Source organism: Epinephelus moara, chromosome 22, assembly GCF_006386435.1.
Source record: "Epinephelus moara isolate mb chromosome 22, YSFRI_EMoa_1.0, whole genome shotgun sequence".
Taxonomy (NCBI): domain Eukaryota; kingdom Metazoa; phylum Chordata; class Actinopteri; order Perciformes; family Serranidae; genus Epinephelus; species Epinephelus moara.
In genome coordinates this window covers 20,386,770-20,409,271 of record NC_065527.1, presented here as the reverse complement: position 1 = coordinate 20,409,271, position 22,502 = coordinate 20,386,770, and the positions used below count along the sequence as shown (strand labels likewise).

Sequence of the window (22,502 nt, the reverse complement as noted above, 5' to 3'; positions counted from 1 at the left end):
ATGGAAACGGGAAGAAAGCATACCGAACTAAACTGTTACATACCATACTGCTTGGTGGAAACGTGGCTGTAGACTTTGTTTATTGTAGTGATTTTATTTTCTAAACTTACCAGACTCTTCTAGCTGTTCTATCATTTGGCTTTACCCATTTAGATATTACATGCAGATTACTGATGATTATTTGTCAAAATTTTCATTTTGTAAATTCATCCCCAATATCATCGCAGATATTAAGTTACTTGGTCAAAAATATTGTGATATTTAATTTTATTCTTCAAGCCATGCCCTAAACTGGACCTTTAAGGGTTAATAGTAACTGTTTAGAAATATTATTATCTGTTTGGTCCTGTGTTTTTTTACAGGATTTGGTTTTATTCAAATTTAGAAAGTAGAATGTCACCACAGGCTCTTTTTATGAATTTCTACTTGTGCATTTTGTAAACCCTGTTGTATTCTAGCTGGCTAACAGATGCAGATTCAAACCACACCACAGCCTGGTGTCTTTTTCTACAGCATGTTATCATCATCCTTTTTTAAATGTCTGTTGATTCCTGAAGGGATAATTAGTCGTTTGGTTGCACCCCTTCAGAGAGTTACCAAAGGCAGGGAATTTTTTGGAAGTTTTCTCCTGAACTATTTTCTCCCCGCCTCACTGATAATGTCATCTGAGTAGATAATCAGCAGGAAATGTAGCCTCCATTGCACGTCGCAGTTGGACCGCGTCCATTTTTCCGACTGAAAAACAGAGCTGTTCTCTGCTTAAAATAAACCAGAGAGGTTCAGTTCTTAATTAATTTTTTTCCCCCCAATCACAGATTGTTTGTAGTGAATCTTCCTCATTCCTGCTGACTTTAACAGTCTGTAACTGGCCCGTTTAACTGTTGCAGTGCCATTTGTATCTCTGCTTCTCAAGCTGTGCCGTACATTATTATTATTCCAAGTGGGGTTTTTTTTTTTTGTTTGTTTGTTTTCTCTTTGTTGAATAAGAATAAACCAGTGGAATAAATTCAGAGTCCATTCAACTTAAATTCATTCAACTCAAACCCAATTATTCTATTAGGAGAGGCAATTTAAATGCACACAGTAGTCTGAGAGTAAACCACACAGAGGGACTCCTAAAGCTACATGTGTAACACACACACACACACACACACACACACACACACACACACACACACAAACAGTTGATGGTTGGTAGCACCTATGGGGGGGTCTTTGTTAGATTGGTTCCAGATGCTTCTCAGAGTGTGTGTGTGTGTGTGTGTGTGTGTGTGTGTGTGTGTGTGTGTGTGTGTGTGTGTTGGGACGATTAATTCGGTGAATCTTTATCTGAAGCTACCCCTGTGCACGAGTCTATTTCTTTTTCTTTCTTTCTTTTTTTTTACATCTGTGTGTGTGTGTGTGTGTGTGTGTGTGTGTGCGTGCACTAGAGACTGATCCAGTGTATAGGATATTGGATTTGGCAGTATGGAATTTAGTTAATTCCTCCAGCTAGTCTTCTAGCTTGATTAAATAATCGCTGATTTAATGCAAGTCAGTGTGTATATCAATGTAAGTGTGTGTCTGTGTGTGTGCGATAAAAGCGTGGCTGACTTACTCTTTAAGTGAATTAAATGTAATTTCATTTTGAAAGACTTTGTTTAGAAAAGCCCTCTTTTTGAATTTATTTTAGACCTCAGGGCGCCTCGATCTATTCCTTTATCCTCTTTCTCACTCTCCAGTTTCCTCTCTGTGTGTATCTCTCTATTTTTCCACATGACCTCAAAGATAGCAGCACCTTTATATCTGAATTTTTTTAAGAGTTTAATTTGCTTTCACCATACTCAGTGAGCATAATGAAAAATCAGCGTGTTTTGTTGCAGAATGCGATTTGCATTATCAGAAAAATGTGACCCCACTTGTCGAAAGCACACAAATGTTGGGATGAAAACAAATTACCGGCCTGCTGTCTTACTTGGTATGTCCTTGACAACAAGATATTTGATAAGGCGGGGTGCTAAGAATTAACATCAGTTTTATTTTTAAAATAAATGAAAGCATTTTGAATAGCAGCAGTCTGCCTCGCCACATGACTTTAAGTAAAGCCCCACCACCAGAGTTTATGGATGCCACAGCACATTGGTTGCAGATGGAAGCTAGAATAAATTTAAGGGACCTACCGAACCTAAACCAGTGGATGCTTATCTGTTTCGGCCAGCTCTTCCATTAAGATCTAAGAGACCATGCAGTGTAAACAGTTTGTATAACATCTGTAAATTTATGGCTTCAGGAGAATCTCAGAGTGGACTCAAAGCCACAGCTGAAGGGTTCAGCCACTGTGTGGTTTCACCATCTGTTTTGATGTTGAATAAAAATCACATTCTGTAGAATGAAGTTATAATTTATTAGTACTTTTTATGAGTGGAGTCACGAAACAAAGTCGCCGGGAAGCAGCTCATAACTTCTGTTTGAATTTAAAGGATAGCACTTTATCCCATTTAGTGGAAAGTTGGCGTAACAGCGAAAACCCATAAAAGTCAAAAAACAAAATGAAAATGGGAGTATTAAAGCTGGACATGAAAGGGAGGAATACATACATGTAATATAAAATGTAGCCTGCTTTCAAAGTGCTTATTTTCCCAAACAAACAGCAGTCAGGTCATGTCGGCTCTTTCATGCATTATTGCATTAAATCTACCGTCACAAGGGCGAAACGGCTCCCTGTTAGAGCAGTTTGTGCATGAGAGACTGAGCACGCTGATTGTGAAAGTTATTAAACCAATAAATGTTGTTTTATGTGCAGCCTGCCACTGAGTAGATTGTACTCTTAATTTCTGTGGTCGTTTCATGAGCTTTATGAGACTGATGAAATCTGCCAATATTGTCAACTTGTCAGTTTTTTATTTTAATGTACACCCCACTGGTTATTCTGATCTTTTCATCAGGAGATTGAACTGTCTGATGTCTTTTTTATCTATGAATTTGAGTACACGGGAATGATAGCATTCCACGTGAGTGTGCTGTTAATAAGAATCAAAAATGGACACCTGTGCTGTGTCTCAATTGGGATACACTGACATGTACTACGCTGCATACACTATGTTCCTACTTGCATAGTGCATATATTTTGACAAGGCCATTGAGCATTTACCAGAAATGTTGAAAGCAAGAATTGACTTTTCTCTTTCTGCTTGGCAAATTGCGACCAGGCAGAGCATCATCACCAGCGTTTGACAAGTGATTGTCATTTGTCAAAATATATGTTTGCGACATCTGCTTGTTTGCTCACTTGACTTCTTCCAAACGTATTCATGCATTGTATTAAACATGAACATGCTTTCACAGCACGTTTCTCTATCTGTGAATGTGTGTGGCTGATACTGGCTGGTTCTATCAGCTATCAGCTGTTCTACTGAGTCAGTGATAGCTGCCACATTTAGGGGATATTTAAAACTTGTCAAGCAGCTGACCAAAAATCTAATGCTGCAATCTTCTACAGTGAAGATGACAGTTTAACATGCATTTTAAAGCAGATACAACAGCTGCTTGTTTGGGGGCAGTAAGGAAAAAAGCATGAGGAAGAAGAAAACTTGTGGCTTGGTCACCACAAAAATCACCAAACACCAAAATGCAATGCACTCTACGTCACTTCCTGTCTTTGGTTTGCTGGATATTCTGTTTGCATTTCCCACTGTAAGCGAACCGCACCAGGGTTCACTTGCCGAGAGAAGTTTCCAAGCGGACCAGGGTTCGCTCGTTTGGTCTGCAATAGAGTTCGAATTAGCGTTCACACCACTCCAAACAAACCGAACTATCCATGGAAGTGGACCAGGGTTCGTTTAAAGCTGACCAAATAGCGCCAGTGTGAATGCATCCTTACACTCATAGATTGTATAGCTTACCTCACAACACATGTAGCGCCAATGTTAGGTCGCTAGCAAGCTAACGTTAGCATTTGTGTTAATATTTGCAGTACCAAAGTATTACAGAATCAACCCCATAAACAAAGTGGTGGCTCATATCGAACAGCGGTGTGTTTGTGGTGGAAAATACACATGTATATTTGTATAATGCTTTGGTGGTCACCGTTGTAGATGCTCCCACCCTTACACTGTGTAGACAACATGGTGACCATTGAGGGTGAGAAGTTTCCAACGCTCCACACGCAACTTTTGGCCATTTTGAGTGCATCATGCTGTATTTTGTCGCCTCTCGGTGTGAACGCACTTATGCACTCAAAATAGCAAATGTAAGAACAGAAGTGTCTGATTTAAGACACAGCGCTGGACACCCCTCAGAATAAGGCCCGAGAATAATAGAGCAGTGTTTGGTTACTTAACTACTCTTCCTACTTAACTTTGTATCTGAACATCAGTTTTAAAGTTTATTTGTCGGCTTGATGAGAAGGAAGTTGATAAAGACTTTAATTTCCTCACTAATGAATGTATTTTTGTTTGTGTGTGTGTGTGCTTGTGTGTGTGTGTCAGAGGGCGTTGTTGGTGGTGTTAATTGAACTGTATCATAGGCTGCAGATAAATAGATGTCATTAAGGCCCTGAGCTCTAATTACCTGCAGCCCTCCTCTGCAGGCTGAGGTGAATGGGAGAGGCCAGGTATCAGTAATCAATCAGAAAAACATGCACTGACATTCACACTTCCTGTAGATACATACTAATACGCCCAGCACACCAACATAACTTGGAAGCCATCAAGAGATGGCTGTGTGTGTATGTGTTTACATGTGTGCGTGCATGTGAATTGCACATTTCCACACATGTCAAGCCAACCAGCTGATGATTGAAAAGGAAGTTAAAGATCATGAGCCAGATCTTGCGTGTGTGCACGTGTGCATTTTGGAAGGTGGTGGGGGCTATTTCTGTACTTTCCTGTGTAATTGACACTTGAACCTCTCTCTCATACACACACACACACACACACACAGTGCTATCCTTGTACAGCGGTTTTCGAGTAGCCAAGATACCCCCCAACACACACACATACACTTCTTGGATTGCGGCCTCTCATCCAAATCTTGCATGCCTTCATTAGCCAGTGGAAGCAAAAATTTTCAGGTGTGTGTGTGTGTGTGTGTGTGTGTGTGTGTGTATATGGGTGTGTGTGTGTGTTGCAATGAGGGGCAGCTGTGGGGCCATATGTGAGTGATTTGGGTGCTCGGAGGGAAACTGAATTCTGATGACAGATGCACTGTTTGGCTTGCAACACTAGACACACATACACACACACACACATACACAAAGACACAGGAAGCGTACATCAATCAATCACCTGGCTCCGTCTCTCTACATGTGGTGACCGTATGGTGTGTGCAACACACACACATAGGCAGACACACACACACACACACACACAGAGGATTCTGTCATGTAAGTGTTCTGCTGTCTGATGTCAGATGGTCAAAAACACATGTACCATAAAGACTCTAATATTAGCTCAGGTGTTTATTACATGCAACATTATTGGAAACAGGAAGTTTTATTGCACACATGTTGAGACTGAGAGAAAAGGTTTTTCCAGTATCAATAAACACATTCATGGTGTTCCATTGTGAGCAATCTAAAAGTTTGATTTTCTAGCCTGATCTAGCCAGTATGAGGGATGTCATCGTAAATGTGTGTTTATAAGCTTAAATTACACAAGGAAACAAAAAAGCTATTAAACCACTTTTCATTGGCAGCAAAATGTGACGTCTGATCCTTTAACACCGTGTTGTACAGATGTTTAATCACTTACTGATCTGTTGCTATTGTGATGATCATATAATTTATTTTTGGTGAATCTCCTTTAAAGGGACCTAACTTCCCTGTGTGTGTGCAACAATGCAGAAAATGAAATTTGGATTCTGGCTGCTGATATTCAATATGACGTTTGCATTTAAAGTGGGGTGAATTATTCAATACCACTATGTAAGATTAGCATTTGAACTAGAGATGGGACGATATATGATGTCATTGCTTAAGGAAAAAAAAAAAACAGTCATAATACTTTGATTGTGGTTCGATGATTTAATTTGAATTGTTTTTTTGTTTTTTTAAAAGACTTAAAATACACATAACATGAATCGAACTCATATTTAGCAAAGATAAATCAGCCTGTTCATAAAAAAAATGTGATATATGATATATAGTACACAACATTAATGATAGGCTAACTGTTTCCCATGAGCTAGCTAACATTAAAACACTGTGCAGCATTTATCAATAACAGCAAGGTAAATTAGTCAGCCAGCATCTATGCTGTATTGAAAGATATTGACCAATCCTCTTTATTATTATTCCAAGAGTAAGGACATTCTTGTGAGCCAAAAAACTCTGACGAACCGTCAACCTCAGAAACCACCAGCCAAAGTGCAGAGGGTGAGGCTAATGCACCTAGCCGTGCCACAACTGTTGCTGTATTAGCAGCTGCAGACCAGCAGCACAAATGAGAGAAGACCCAAAAATATTCAGAGAACTATGTCAAGTGCAACTCAGATTTATACAATACACATAATGGGTGGCTTTGAGCTAAGACCTCTGTTTTTTCAAATGTAAGGTGAAAGAATTTCAGTATGTTGTAGTGACCTTTTAAGACAATCATATTTTGATGATAATCAGGATAATATTGATCATAGAAACATTAGATTATATCTGCCCATTCATAATTTGAACAGCATCTTTTCTCAGTTGGAGTACTGATTAATTCCTATCAGATATACCAATAATGTTCTTCAAAAGCATATTTCTCAGGTCATATATTTGCATATCTGTGTGTGGTGCGTGTTCCAGTGAAATGTAAAGCTGTTAATTGTGCTGTGATCCTTGCAGTACATTCGATTGCAAAAATAAACCGAACAGTGCTGTGCCCACTGGGCTCCTCTGCTTTTAGCTGGCAGCACGAAACAGATGCTCGGTGGAAGTGCTGGTAGTGGCTCCATCTGTAGCTCTGAGACTACAGAAAGCCTGATTGAAGTGCAGCGCCTCTTTTGTGAAAAGTTGAAATGTTTTTAACTTCTAGCACTGGGTGCTCTGAGCCCGGAAAAAAAAAAAATATGCTAAGCTCTCAGCGCTGTCATGAACATAAAACAACAAGAAGCCAGCGCTGAAAGGAGATGGTCCCAGTGGATGCAAAGTCCATGATGGAGGGAGAGGGGAGAAACAGATTGGGTTAACAGTGAGAATACAGGAGAGGGAGAGTGAGAGAGAAATGTGGCAGACACACAGGAGGTGGATTTTAGTAAGCTGTACCCACAGGCACATACAGCCATGAGGACGTTACAAACACACAGAGATGCAGAGAACACAGAGGTCAGCGAAGACAAAAACACTGGGAAAAATCTAAAACTAAAGTAAACTGAAATTAAGAGGAGATGAGAAAATGAATGGATGGGCAGGAATGCAGAGATAAAAAATGAAAGCGGGGAGAGGAAGAAATGGTTGGTTGGATAGACAGGCAGATAGAGAGAGAAAACAGACAGAGTCATGGAGGAGGAGAAAGATGAGGTATGCTGTCTTCTCAGGGTCATAAAGGTGGTGAATGGGGCCAGAGACTTAATGGGATGGAGAAACGTTGTGATTGGCTCATTACTGTGATGGAGCACGTTGCCACGACAATTGGCCTTTTCACCCCACCCCCAGCCCTTCCTTGCACACACTACTTTTCTATGCACCACTGCTCCATGAACTGCAGAGGTGTGTGTGTGTGTGTGTGTGTGTGTGTGTGTGTGTGTGTGTACACTAAAACAGTAAAAGTCAAACACTTGCCTGTAAAGTACCTCCTGCAGTTCAGATAAACACTGAAACACTTTATGCTAGAAGGTGAAAGCATAACTCATCCCCTGCACATCTGTGGAGTAGTACTTGACGAAATTACCGCTCTATCTCTCTTTCAAGAGCCCAAGATCTCTCCCAGAAACACATACTCACGTATTTAAAACGCACACACAGTATTCAGCGCCGCTAGATCATTTTCTTTTCATTGAAGTATATTTTGTTGTTTTTATTAACCTTGTTCTATGAAGAGGAAATCAGTGCAGAGGAGAACAATGTTCTCAATAGGATTTCCCATTAGGCATGATAAATGAGAGCACATCATCTCTCTGCCACCAAGCCAATCTGTTTTCTCTCTCTCTCCTAACCTTACTTGAGTGGTGTGAATATTAAAAAGGTATGAAAACTTAAGTCAACATTTTCTGTCTCCCGCCCCCCCTCTTTCTTTTCTCTCTATGACTTTGCATCCTTCTTACCCATCTATATTTTTGCTTCACACTCTAATGTTGTCTGTCTCTCTCCATCCATAGCGGCGCAGAGGCAGCGGGGTGTTCTGTGCAAACTGTCTGACCACCAAGACATCGTTGTGGAGGAAGAATGCTAATGGAGGCTATGTCTGCAACGCATGTGGTTTATACCAAAAACTGCATTCGGTAAGTTGTGCACAGACATGTATAGGTGCATGCAAACAGATGATGTGTCTGCACCAGCCGTGTTGAACAGGAAAAATATACCTATCAGTTTCACAGTATACAGCAGAGTTGAGCACTAGCACTGATGGCAGAACTTACTTCCAGTAAGACTCGCAAGATGCCACTAGTTGTAATTGTGGGGGACTCACATGGCCTGACTTGGGTCAGACTTAAGTCACAAATTAAAGACTTAAGACTTACTGACTATCCATCCATCCATCCATTTTCATCCACTTATCCGGGGCCGGGTTGCATCCCCAGGCCAGATGACATACTATGTAATCCCTCCAGCATGTTCTGGATCTGCCCCAGGGCCTCCTACCAGTGGGATGTGCCTGAAATACCTCCAGCGGGAGACGCCCAGGAGGCATCCTGATCAGATGCCCGAACCACCTCAACTGACCCCTTTCTACGCGAAGGAGCAGCAGCTCTACTCCAAGCTCCCTCCGGATATCCGAGCCTCTTACCCTATCTCTGAGGCTGAGCCCTGCTGCGATATCCACGATCTCATTCTTTCGGTCATTACCCAGAGCTCTTGACCATAGGTGAGGGTTGGGACGTAGATTGACCAGTAAATAGAAAGCTTCACATTCTGGCTCAGCTCCCTATTCACCATGACGGTCCGGCGCAGCGCCCGCATCACTGCAGAAGTCGCACCAAATCGCTGATCCATCTCACACTCCATTCTACCCTCACTCGTGAACAAGACCCTGAGATACTTGAACTCTCTGACTAACATTGATAAAAGACTTGATTTTCACTGGGTATTCGTGACATGAGACTTGATTTAGACTTGAGACAGGTGACTCAAAGATTTGACCTTTTAATTAAATATTTGCATTCTTCCAGAAATTGAGAAGCTACGTTTTGTCTTTTAAACATGATTGGGTGATTTCTAGTGTGAGTCCAAAAGGGGGTTAGGGTTAAGGTTGGCGGTAAGGGACAAGTCCAAAATTTTGATCCAAGATCCAAAGATTTGGATTCAAGGATTATGTTGTCAATGAAGGTAGTATGAAGAAAAATGCAGCCTGCAAGGTCTGTAGCTCAAAAATCAGTGACACAAGAACCACAACATCCAATTTCTACATCACTACAAAGCCCATGCAGAAAGGTATGTGAATGAGTCTTTTAACCAATTTATTAACTTATTGAGTCATCAGAATTTCATATTGACTTATGACTCGCTTGACCTCTGCAATGACTTGACTTGTCTTGCTAGCCTAATAGCAGGAACTCGACTTAACTTTCTTTATTTTCACCACAGTAACTATGGACTTGCTTGAGGATAAGACTTGAGACTTGCTTGTGACTTGCATACATGTGACTTACTCCCACCTCTTACGAGTGGCCATGCAGTCACTAGCTTTCTACTGGTTGTACTTCCTACTCTGACAGACACCTGTGAGGGGGGCACATTCTGATGCAGCAGCTGCGTGGTATATGAAATGTAAGCTATTGAAAGTGAAAGGATTAAAATGGACCACCGATGATTATAATGCAAGGCATGCATTTCATGTCACGTTCAGGGGCCGTACAAAATGTTTAGAAGGGGCCGCCATCGGCCCACAGGCTGCACTTTGAACAACTATTTACTAAACCAACTTTAGGCCTGTGAGATTAATAGAAAAAGTTGTCCCAGACGTCGTGCAGGAAGTTTCTGCATATTTGTGATCCCCTTCATTTAGTTTTTCTTTCAAACTAATTAGAAGAGCGACATGAAGGGAGCTATAAACCTCAAAAACACTTTTAATATAGAGACAAAAATGAATCCCTGAAAGTGAGCTGAAACTCAGGTGTATCATCATACAAAAGTTTATTTGCAGTGAAAAACTCCTATCCACACATAGGAGACCTACATATACTCATAAAGGTTGTACAGGATCAGGAACCCAGTACTTTAGAGTATTTTATAGACTCTGCTGTTTTTTTAATACATCCACGGGGTGGTTTTGACCACTAATTATCATTCCTCCAGTCTGGCAGATTAGCATACGGCGCAAGCTAAACGGTGCATACTGCAGTTAAATTCCTGCACACGTTCTGTGGATCCCACTGTGAAAACATAATATTGTGGAAAAAGTATATTTGATTTGTTGGGAGCTGGGAGTTACAGACCATTTCAGTAGTCACAGTGAGCCAGTTCCATGGAGTGAGAAATATGATGGAATGAATCAACTTTACCATCTAAGCCTGGGGAAAGTCTATGGAAATCCCAAATTTAATTAGACTGAATGAATTACAGATGAGATAAAGACCCAGCCTGGAATATAGTTGACTTCAGAAAATTGAGCTCTCTCACCTCGTGTGTTATTAAGGGGTTAAAGCTAATTTCACACTTCAATATACCTATTTAACGCAAGGGTTTACAAATATTAACAGTGTGAAACAAGCCTTCAGAGCTTCAGCACTTACATACACCAGATTCATGTTCACATATTGGCTTTTTAAGCTCAGCTTGTAAAATTTCAAAGTGAACAAAAACGCTCCGGTGTAATAAATCACAGTGTTAGTAAATGCATCAGTGGGTTGACCGTGTTACAACCCAGAGCACTATGCTGCAATTATCGAATGGAGCTTTAAAGACCTTTCACAGGATGACAGTTTACTCTTTCCTACCCCTGCTTATGTCCTTGGGTCAACCCGTTCATCTCATCTGCTGCTCCAATCACGTTCCAGCTCCCTCTACTCTTGACAATCTTCACGACGGCCGTATTTTATATCCCATAATAAAAGTTTTATATGCTCTACACACATTATTAGAGAGGATAGCAGCTAGTAAAACACTTCGGAGTGAGAGAGGAGAAGGGAGAGTTATGAATAAAGAGGGAGAAAAAAGGTAGACGTAAAGGGAGGGAGGGTGGGAGGGGAGAAAGACAAACACAGAGTCAGAAAAGGGAGGAAGACAAAGAAAGAGGAGAAGATTAAGGTAAAGAGTGAGGACAGAAGTAATGAAGGAGGAGGGTGTGCGCAAGAAGTTAGAGACGGAGGAAGACAGAGAGATTAGGGGGAAATGCAGAGGGGATATTCAAGAGGAGAAGGGACGAGATGGAAAGATAGATAGATAAAGGGAGACTTATGTGTACCAGCAGCAACTCAAGGCCTACAACTGTAAAGGTGTACAACATTACAGCCAGTGTGTGTGTTTGTGTTTGTGTTGCACAGGATTGTAGCGTTTTTATGTGCATATCCAGTTGATTAGGCTGATGTCATTGCAGAATTTACTGTATACATTAAATGAATATGTTAATTATGGCAACAGCTTTCCCTGTGCAAACAGATCCTGCACAGTATTAGTCTGTAAGATGGAATTAAGACACAGCTTTATACTGATTACACCATTAGGGGCACTATTTCTTTGCCTCTTCCTTTTTTCCTCCTCCTGTGTTCACTCCAGTTTCTCCCTCCTTCCTTGTCCTCTTGCTTCCATGTCCCCTCCCTCTGCCTCCTCATCCTGTGTCTTCGCAATATATCACTCCGTCCCCCTCCTCAATCATCTCACCTCCTTTGTTTCTGCCACCCCTCTCCTCTTGTCTTTGCCTTTTCTCTCCCATTCCTCTTAAGATAGAAACACAAACTTGAGGACCATAAATAATAGCAAGTAGAGTCCATCTTACAATGCCATCACTCTGACTGCAACTGGATGTGGGCCAGGGTGGTAAAGTGGTGGGTGGGCAATTACTTCTGCCTTCCTTCCTTCTTACATCATGACTTCCAGCTGCCTTGCTTGGACCACACCCACCTTCGAATTGGACCTTCATTTTGATCTCAAGGACACACCTATGAAGTCACCTGGACACATTTTGCCATGATGACATACACACAGACTCACAATGTGAAAACAATACCAGCCGTCACAACGACGTCGTGGCTGGTGGAACATGTCAGTGATTTGACTGACATGATTTTGTCACTGTAGAGGCTGTCAGTCTTCTCAGAGTTGGACTTTTATGGTAATGATCCAGGTGTCTAAAATGTGTAGAAAGAATCATTAGCAGGACAGCTCTCTGATTAACAACAGAGACTGTTAGCCGTCTGGCTGCTAAAGGGAGGCACCTGTCTCAAATGTACGTGTATTACTAGATCATTCAGAGTATTGTCCCTCCTGAGGATTTTGGGGCATGTCAGAGTTAAAGGGAAATTCCCCCCCTTTATTGTGGATGTCCCAACGGCGTTGATGATAAATGTAGTCGATTAAAACAGTAGCTTCCTCAGTGCGTGCTGTATAGGCCGAGAAAGTGGAGTTCAAAGCTGCAAAATCAGTTGTTCTTCCTGCATTCAGTGCCATCATTTTACCCAACAGTGACGTATTTGAAGGCAAGGAAGAACTACAGGCTGTTTCAGCTTAGATTTCTAGGTTCTGCCTCCAAGTAGCCGCATGGGCATGCTCTAGATGCTGCTTACCAAAACAGAATTTCCTTGTTCTCTTAGCTTGTATTGCTAATTAGCTACATTTCCAACATTCAAAATGAAATGGCATGTGCACAGTGCATTCTGGGACATGTAGGCACTGCTAGAACTCACCTTTCTTAGTCAATATATCATGCATTTAGGGATTTTTTTTGCCTCAGCTGACCACATGTACCATCAACAACTTTTGGACATCCACATGAGAGGTGGCAAATTTTCTGTTTAATTAACATTTGTGTATGTTACAAGTGCAGCAGAATATCCCTGGATAGATGCTACGAATTACTCATCTCTCCTTAGATTCAGTAGCAGCTCTATGATGACTGATGATGACTTCACACACACTGACACGCACATAAGCACATTTTTATACTGTACAGTACACATACCTTGGCACACATTCTCAGTCGCAGACACAGGGCTATCCACATAGAAATACATAGAGGGATAAATTATTCCCAGCACAAACATAGCGAAGTTTATTGCTTTTATTCTTTAAATAGAACTCATCACCCTCTTTCATTTTGGTTTTCATCCACTTAACACCTCAAATTTATCCATGTTCCGCCATCATAAATTTTCACTATCTGTCTCTTCTTGCTTGGTGCTTGTGCACGCATCTTTTTGGTTTTCATCTGACACAATTTATTTCAAAAGCCCTACACCAATCACACACACACACACACAGCAGAGGATTTCTGGAGACATACAGAATTAACACACAGGCACATTCATGTACTCAATCACAAGGCCCTACAATATTAAGTGTTCAGAACTTCTAATAAATTCGACCTGCACAGCAGTCAATTTCCAATAAACTGAACTTTTTTTTAATGCTTGAAAAGCTCTTCTATTTTTGCCAGATGAATTTGAAAAAAAATTCAATTAATGCCTTGTAGAGGTCACCGTTTACAATGTGTATTTAGAGAGGAGGTTTCAGTGCAGTCGGTTCTTCAATTAGTGAAAGGATAGCAAGTCATTACTTTTGAGTTGGAGTGCAGACACTTTAAAAGACACTTGGAAACTGTTCAGTTTATTTTAGTTACAAGAAAGAAAATCTTTTCGCTAATTTGTCTGGAAATGTTTTGGACTGTTTTGACTTTTTTTGGCATGTGTTTAGGAATGAAACATCAGAAAAGTTTCATGATCTCTCGTCTATCTTTATAAGTACTTTATTAATTCCAGCGGGAAATTAAGTAAGTGAGAACTGCCTCTCTTTTGTGGAAGTCTTTGGATTTTATGCTTTGGAATTCTGCCTGACTGATACCCACTCAGTACAAATACATACACAAACTACAGTGCATTACAGAAGGCTGTCTTGTACCTTTAGTCATAGAGATTACTTGATGATAGTTAAGACAGTAATGAAGGCATATGTGAAGTTTTTTGTGGGGGATCTGCCAATAAAGTATCAGTTGAGTCCTCAGGGCAAACTCCATTAAGGCTACATCAGATGTAAGCACTCCCCCTTGTGGTATGGGCAAAAACCACAGTCCTAGGCGTGCTGTAAATATTACTGCCTTTTCTCTTAGCATGTTACAGTTAATTATCCTTAGGTCGAGTCAATATGAATTAAGACTTTGAAAGCTTTGATTAATGATTTGCAGCTTCACTGAGAAAACTTAAGTTTATTCATGATTATGATGACATTTGCTAGTGATTTTTTTCATTGCGTGGTTGCCTTTTGTAGCATAGCAGTTTTTTTCTTTTTCTTTTTTCTATCAATACATTTTGGGGACATTTTGAGCATATTTGAATATAGGGGGAATGTGTCCCGCCCAGTATATATATGATGATTACCGCCTAGAGATGCACTATGTCTGATTGAAGATCTACAACTAGTGTTTCTATCAACAAATGCAAAGTAGGACTACTAAAAAAAAATTGCCATTATTATTACTACCAGCTCTAGCATTATGGTGTACTGCAGTTGTGCATGTGGTTTGTACAAGTGGCGTTGCCGTACCCAGGCAGAAGTGGTTGTTTGAATGCTGTGGGAAGGCACAATCAATGTCAAACACTGTGCCATCTCTCTTTTTCATTACTTTCAAATGTATTAAAAAGTGGAAAACTAGAATGTTAAATGAGTGTTATGTATATACCACTATATCACTATGGATTGTATTAGTTTTTGTAAAAAGTATGTTATAACATAGGCCATAAAAAAGTCATAGTGTGTGCACACATGCAGTCTGCAATCATATGTTGGCTCTCTAAAATGGCATTTAGTCATCAAGACTTTGAGAAGCCCTGATGTAACATGCTCTAAAAAGGCTTATCTGTTAAGTTTCTGAAACACCCTCTGGGAGAAATTCCCCCAGGCCCCCCTGGAGGGTTGCAGCGTCGAGGGTGTTGGTTGAAAATGCTAAACAGGTGATGACAGCCCTGGTGCAACTTGCTTAGCATTGATGTGTTTTTATATTTTATCAAATTACTTCATGGACAAATAGGCAGTGTGTTGACCATAAGCTTGTTTGGTAGTGCATTTAAATAGTTCGATAATGCTTTGCCTTGTATATGTTTGACAGTTTTTTCCATTTCTTTTTTTCTTTGTCTTGCAGACACCTAGACCTCTAAACATCATAAAGCAGAACAACGGTGAACAAATCATCCGCCGCCGAACCCGAAAACGCATCAACCCTGATTCCCTGTCATCGGAAACAGCCGCCCCCAAGCAGCAACGCATCACTGGCGTGTGTGAGCGTGTGAATGGGGAGGAGTCAGACAGAAGCTGTGCATCAACCAAAAACCAGCAGCCTTCCCCTTGCTCACGATCACCGCGATCCACTCAAGCCTTCCTCGCCAATCAAACATTGGAGATCCACCGACGCATGCCGCCCCTTCTCCTCCCCTCACATCCCCCCTCCTCACTGGTAGCCGAGGGCAATGGGGGCATCGCTGAGGGAGGGATAATATCAAAAGCAGAAGGAGGTAAAGGAGGAGGGGGATCAGAGAGAGGCAGTCCGATTGAAAAGTACATGCGTCCATCCAAACCGTCTAGTTATTCGCCTCCTGGTTCGCCGATTGAAAAGTATCAGTACCCGCTTTTCTCCTTACCCCTACCATTAACCCTCTCACCTGATTTGACCCCTGAGTCAGATTGGCTCAGATTCTGGACCAAGTACAAGATGGCAGCCACCTCTGGGGTTCCTGGTAGCATCAGTAATCTAAGCAGTCCTGGTAGCCTTGGAAATAATGCTCATTATCTCGGTGCAATGGTGGCTCCAGTACAACATCATCAGCAAAGCTACACGGTGCCTTACTGCGCCTCTCCCTACTCTCCTCTTCCCCCTCCTCCAGCTCCTCCTCACTACCCTCCACCTCCTCTTCATTCCCAAACCTCGTCACCATCATTAGAAAATGATGCACCTTTGGATCTTGCAATAAGACAAAGAGATACAAGTGCTGCAAACGTACACATGTCAACAAATGGTGCAGAAAGGGGAAGGCAGGAGTCGCCACTAGCTGAGAGGTTAAGAGAGAACTGGAAAGGAGAGAAAGAGGAGGAGGAGGAGAGGGTAGATGAAGGAGGCAACCAGAGGGAGGAGATAGGAAAGGAGGAAAAGGATCATTCGACAAAAAGCCGACCAAGTGTCCCATCAAGTCGCGCAATGGTGGAGGTGGGAACGCAGGATGACCTGACGAACCGCTGCATCCACTGTGGGATCTACTTCCTAGATGAAGTCATGTACGCCCTACACATGAGTTGCCATGGCGACCAGGGCCCATACCAGTGCAGTTTTTGCCTCCACGTGTGTGTAGATCGCTACGATTTTACCACACACATACAACGGGGCTTACACAGGTACACAGACAAAACGTCACAAAAGAGGATTCACGGGCAAGACGGTCTGATTCAGAACGTCCAGGTGATGTCAGAGTGTCAAAACGTGACGCCGGAGGAAAAAGATGAGGGCGATCGTAGCGATATCACAGATGAAAGCAATGATGTCATAGGAGTTTGTCATGACAACCAAGCAGAAGAAACTACAGGCAACGATGCCACTGACAATGAAACGGAAGTTGAAAAGGAGGTAGAAGGAGAGGGTCATGACATAACAGACCAGAAACTGGGGGATGAAACAGTGTCAGATAGTAAAGATGACATCACACAAACGACAGAGGTCACGACTGTTGCTGAATCTAATAAGTTAGATGAAAACACAGAGAGTAATTAATCCGATGCCTTCAACTCACACAAACCTTTAAGAACGTGTTTTATTGAATGAATAAGCTGTCGGCCTCCACGTTCCTGGAGGCTAGCTCATGTCGAAATGGGTCTATCCTGGGCACTAAATGGAACACATCCTTATGCTGGAAGCACTCGGCTGTCAATTGGTCAAAAATCATTGTAGGATCCCGCTGAACTGCTACAGGGACAGTTTGGAGAAATAGCCCGAATCCTGTGTTGAGTGACGGTCACTTGACAGCTCTGTGGCAAGTCTTCAACAACGGAGTCCGGGCATGCAGCTGAAATCACCTTTAATAAACAGCCACTTCGTGCGCTTTCCAAATAAGAGGATTGGAAGCTCGACTGAAAGTTGGACTGCTCTCATTTAGGATGAGTTTGAGGAGCTCAGCACTTGCACAGCCGCCGTACAGCAGAGCAAAAAATGAAAAATGCTAGAAGCAAAACACTTTAACTGAGCTGATCTGTTATGCACCATGCAAAACTGAACCCCCAAGCTGGCCCAAACTAGTCTGATGCATCATTCAGGCCGTTTTATCTTGGTACAACCAGATCTGATCTGGTTAGAACTACTCTGTTCTGGTCCAGAGCATGTTTTTAACTGTTGCTGTGCAAATGGATCCAAAACCAAAACTTATTGTGACTCTTTGAAACTGGTCAGAGCCAAACCAGTTTGTTCTGGGCTGCAGTTCAGCTGGTGTTACCTTGGTACAAAAGGATCTGTTGGTTTCTGTCACTCGTGCCCTGATGTATCTGAAACTGGCAAAAAAACAACAACACAGTGACCGTGACTTTTTGAACTGCTTAATACCAGTTTCCACTGGTAAAACCGGAGTAATTCCGGACCGAAGTGTTCTCTTCATCCATTTGGATCAAACCAAGTGACATTATTTTCTACCTTCCTCCGTGCCATGATACTAGCTACGTGCCTGGCTGCCTGCCTAATAGAACAACCATCTATTAACCTGCTTAACATTTATATTAATGATAATAATGGTAATAATAATAATTATGATGTTATAGTACAAAACATGCAATTTGCTACACTTTCCTATATAATATGTTATTTTGTAAAGGCATTTTTTTTTGCAGGAAATGGTACTATACAAACTTTAGTTTTTTCTTTTTGAGCTATCTGTTGTTTGTGCTCTTACGGAGACTTGTTACATCGATAACAGCCGTCTAACAGAAATGGTACAGCAAGAGGAGGGGGGTTGTGTGTGTGTGTGTGCATTTGTGTAATTGCGTTTTATGTGTGTAAGGATCAAAGGATGCTTCCGTCCCCAGACAACGATGTAAACATAATGAAGGCTCGCGCTCGGTATTTCAGTCCTCAGGGGTCACACGTGTTGCACACCAACCCACCTGTTTCACAGCATGTGACACATCATTTTTTTTACATGTTAAATGGTCTAATGGTTTTGGCATGTTACATAATGTTCTCTTGCGTTCTCTTATATATGTTCTTATCATGTTCTTTATGTGTTAATAGGTCAAAACGGTCTTAGTATGTTACTTTATTTTCTGTATGTCTTTCACATGTTGTTAGGTTACATGGTTTTATAGAGAGACTTAGGAACTTAGGGAGATCAACCCTACATTTTTATCAAAAGGATCAATTTTTTTGGGTTAACTGTATGAACATTTGCTCTGTATTGAGTCTACAGAGCTTCTTGCCTACAGTGTTTTATTCAGCCTATCGTATTTCTGAGAGTTTGATAGGTTATGTAGCATGTTAGCGTCTTATAAAAACTGCAAAATACGTTGCCTTTTCTGTGGATGGGAACTGTTACACATTAGACCTAAATAATACTGAAAAACACACAAGATGATGTTGCAAACAAGTTTTTGTAATTCAGTGAAGTAAAACGATTATGTTGCTTTCAGCTCCAACTAACTCATCCCACTTTTCTGCCATTCATTACCCACTTTTGGGTAATTTAAGTTAAGATAAGGCCCACCTGACACCATAACCGAGTCTGTCTTTAAACCAAATTTTCATTGTTTCTTTTTGACATTTAGGGAGTTGTGACAGTCAGGTCCTTGGAAGTCCCCCTACTCCTCAGAATGCAACACGGTGGCCATCTTGTTTATTTTTATACAGAAAGAGTCACTTCTCCTGCCTTGCTGCCTTAGTTGCTTGAAAAAAAAAATCACCAAGAGACTCCTTTTGAAGAAAGTAATAATAGGCCGAAAGTAAATAAAAGACGGGAAGGAAGAAAGAATGAGAACAAGATATTTTTCTATGCTTATCCAAAAGACATGAATGAAAAAATATTCCGCCTAGTGCCTCGTAACTTGTACAGTTTTTCTAATGAGTATATCTGTCTGTGTCGAAAAGTTATGTAAGTTATGAGTCATGTCAGGCAGAAGTTGGGCAAACAGACTGCTATATTTAATTCCCATGCACCAAGTTATCAGTCATCCATTAGAATGCTTGATTTCAGCCTAGTTATCTGATCGGTCGCTTTCAGCTTGGGAGAAAGACCCACATGTACTGTAAAAAATGAAACTGGTTTCCAAACTAACTGTTAATCACTATCTTTAATTTTTGCATGTATGTACACGACTCTGTAGAAATGTTGGGACATGCCTAGGTAACTTTTGTATGAAAGACGTCATACCAAGAAGATACTCTGCACTTTGTATTTGGTTTCTTTGGAGTTGAAAGCTGAATTATGGCACCAGTGTCCTTATCATGGTTAAGGTGAAGGTCATTCTAAGGTGTTATTCTAAAGTGAAGCTGATTAATATTATGTTTTAAACCATTTCTTAGGAAAGTAAGTCAGGACAGTCATGGAAGCAAAAGGTCAAAATCTCATGTTTTTTAAATCAGCAGTGAGATGAGATTTCTTTCGGGCAGATATTTCAATACACCCAGCAAACCAGTCCAACCAGCACTGCACACAGTATTGAATGTCACACTAAAATGCCAAGAAACCTCTCAAACTATTGGTGCAACATATTTACATTGCACTCTTCTGTTCGACATCCCACTCTGGTGTCAAGTGTCGGGATTTTTGTTCAACACCTTGACCTTGAATGGCTCCACCATACACGTCCCACTGATGAAGCCAATTTGAAAAGCAAAATGTTTAAACAAAAATCTGATTTAAATTGTCTTTGCTCTAGCAAATCTCTTGTGTCAAACTGATTTTTTTTAAGGTTGTGGGCATATCTTAAGGGGCTGCTAGCATAATGAAAACTGTTTACATTTGCAAGTGTAGCAAAAAAAAAAAAAAGCAAAGGAGCGATGCAGTGTTTTCTTAATAGACAGAACAAAAGGAAGGATTGAGAGATACCTGCTGAGATGGATAGATGGGTGCCTTTGAAGAATATACGGGCAGAAGGTGGATGAATAGAGGCAGAAAGATGCTTGTAGCGACAGATAAAAAGAGCTTTACGTACCCATTCATCCTTTCTCCTCTGTTGTCTCTTTACCTCCCTTTAACAACACTTGTATCTTTCTCATCTGTTGTCTAATTTGACATATACCTCTCCATCTTGGTCTCTTTTTATCTCTCCGCCTGCTACTTCTTCCTTCTTCCTTCTGCCACTCAACTCTTCTCTATTCATCCACTTTCCTTTATCCCTTCTTTTCATCAAAGAAGTCATGAAGGTATTCTCAGTTCAGGTTGAGGGGGTTTAAATGGGAGTCAGGTGTTTGTGTCATATTGTGTTGCGCCTGAAAAGCTGATGTCAACTTAAGAATCAACAACAAACTATCTGCTTCTGTTGACTTTGTTGAGGTTGAATTTAGCTTTGGGTTTGTTGAAAGAAAAATGATCACCAGCAGCAGTATAACTCCAAATACTTCCTAGAAGCAAAGTGTGGATTTTCTCAGATTTAGACTCAGTCATTTGCCAACGGGACTCACATTTGATAAATACTTAACTTGATTTTTCATCTTCTAAAAGATACGATTTTTAGGAAATAGTAGGACAAAGATGTAAAAAAGTAACGGGGTGAACTTTTTATCCTTTGTTAAATATTGGTGTGCATCTCATCTTGGAGAATCATGAGGATTTCTCAGTGGGCTGGAGACAATTTCTGATGCCAAAATGTTCCAGTAGTTTAGCTTTTGAAAGAAAATCTTTTCCCTGTACTTACCAAGTTGGAAGTAAAACGATCACAGCCTTGATGATAAAGAAAAAAACTTTGCTAATGCAAACTTTTCATATTGTAAGTGCACTGCAGAACCTGTTTCTATCCAAATATCTTTTGTGTATTTGCCAGCTTAACATTGTCTCCAAGGAGGCATGCAAGGATACTGTATATCTAAAACAAAAATAGATTATGTTGAGTTTTGGGAGAACATTTCAGCCGTCATTTATGGTTCAAAACAGGCAAATTTTGAGAAGAAATGAGGTTCTGCAGGACACCGAGACATGTTTTACTTAATAATGAGTGTATGTTTTAGGTTTAATGGCATTTCACATCAGCGTTTACATTGGGGGGAGGGGGCCTTAACAAGTGTTTTTAATTTTTTTGTCTTTGTCAGAATGTGTTATAGAAAATTATGCTGTTGCTTGCACTCCATATTATTATGTTCTTATTGCCAAGGAAGGGACAACACACACATACACGCACACACACAAAGACACACGCCGCCAGTGGTACGGATTGAGTGTACATTTTGGGATGTACAGTATTAACCATGGGAGACAAGGGAGCTAAAGGCCAGTTTATTACTGGTCAGACACATACACATGCATGCACACACACAAACACACACACACACTCAAACACACACATCAACTATGTACATTTAACCAATATATTTTAGTAGATTTTTGTCTCTATTAAGTTGAATGGCTTTTATAGAAATGTTCGATTTTTTTTTTTTTTTTTTTTTTTTTTAGGTTATTTTTCTTTCTCATGTTGTATTTTATTCTGCTACCTTTCTGTACGTTATTGTTTTTAGGTTTTATTTCATGCAAAAAATGATATTTCAACATATTTTGACAGCCAAGAAAAAGTTTGTTACACAGCTAAACTTGAAGAATAATGTCGATGATGATGACGATGATAATAATTAATAAAAGTAATAACAAACATACTGAAAATGGACAATGGGTGTTTTCATTTATGAGTGATTAAAGCCCCTTTCCCACTGGACATTCTCACTCCGACCTGGGTGCGTTGATCGTTGACGTTCTGGGACACCGTGTCAAGTTTTGCTTGTTACATGCATTGTCTTCTTTCAACATACACTTCGGTTTTCACAGGAAATTTAATGTTTACATACCGTCCCTTTCAAAATAAACACACTACGTCGGTGCAACAACGGGAATTGGTGTTTTTTTCCCTCCAGCAACTAACACATGCGGTTGGGTTTGGGAAAAAAGAACAGAGTTTGGCTTTATAATCTTACAGGACACAAACACCGCTCTCCTGGGTGAAAGTTGGTGTTTGTTGGACTATTCCACTACCCGTCCCTCCCACCCTACTTTCGCCACCTTAACTTTCG

At 40.8% G+C, this 22,502-nt stretch overlaps 1 protein-coding gene across 5 annotated transcripts in view; it reads left to right on the top strand.

Moving 5' to 3' along the window:
* The window catches only part of trps1 (trichorhinophalangeal syndrome I), a 146,951-nt gene extending 124,855 nt beyond the window's left edge, over nucleotides 1-22,096 (top strand). For all 5 annotated transcript variants that reach the window (XM_050034438.1, XM_050034441.1, XM_050034439.1 and 2 more), the window contains exons 10-11: nucleotides 8,275-8,397; nucleotides 15,405-22,096. In XM_050034438.1, the coding sequence (XP_049890395.1) occupies nucleotides 8,275-8,397; nucleotides 15,405-17,021 (1,740 nt within the window). In that variant the 3' untranslated portion in view covers nucleotides 17,022-22,096. The remainder of the gene's footprint in view (nucleotides 1-8,274; nucleotides 8,398-15,404) is intronic.
* The last annotated feature ends 406 nt before the right edge of the window (nucleotides 22,097-22,502 follow it).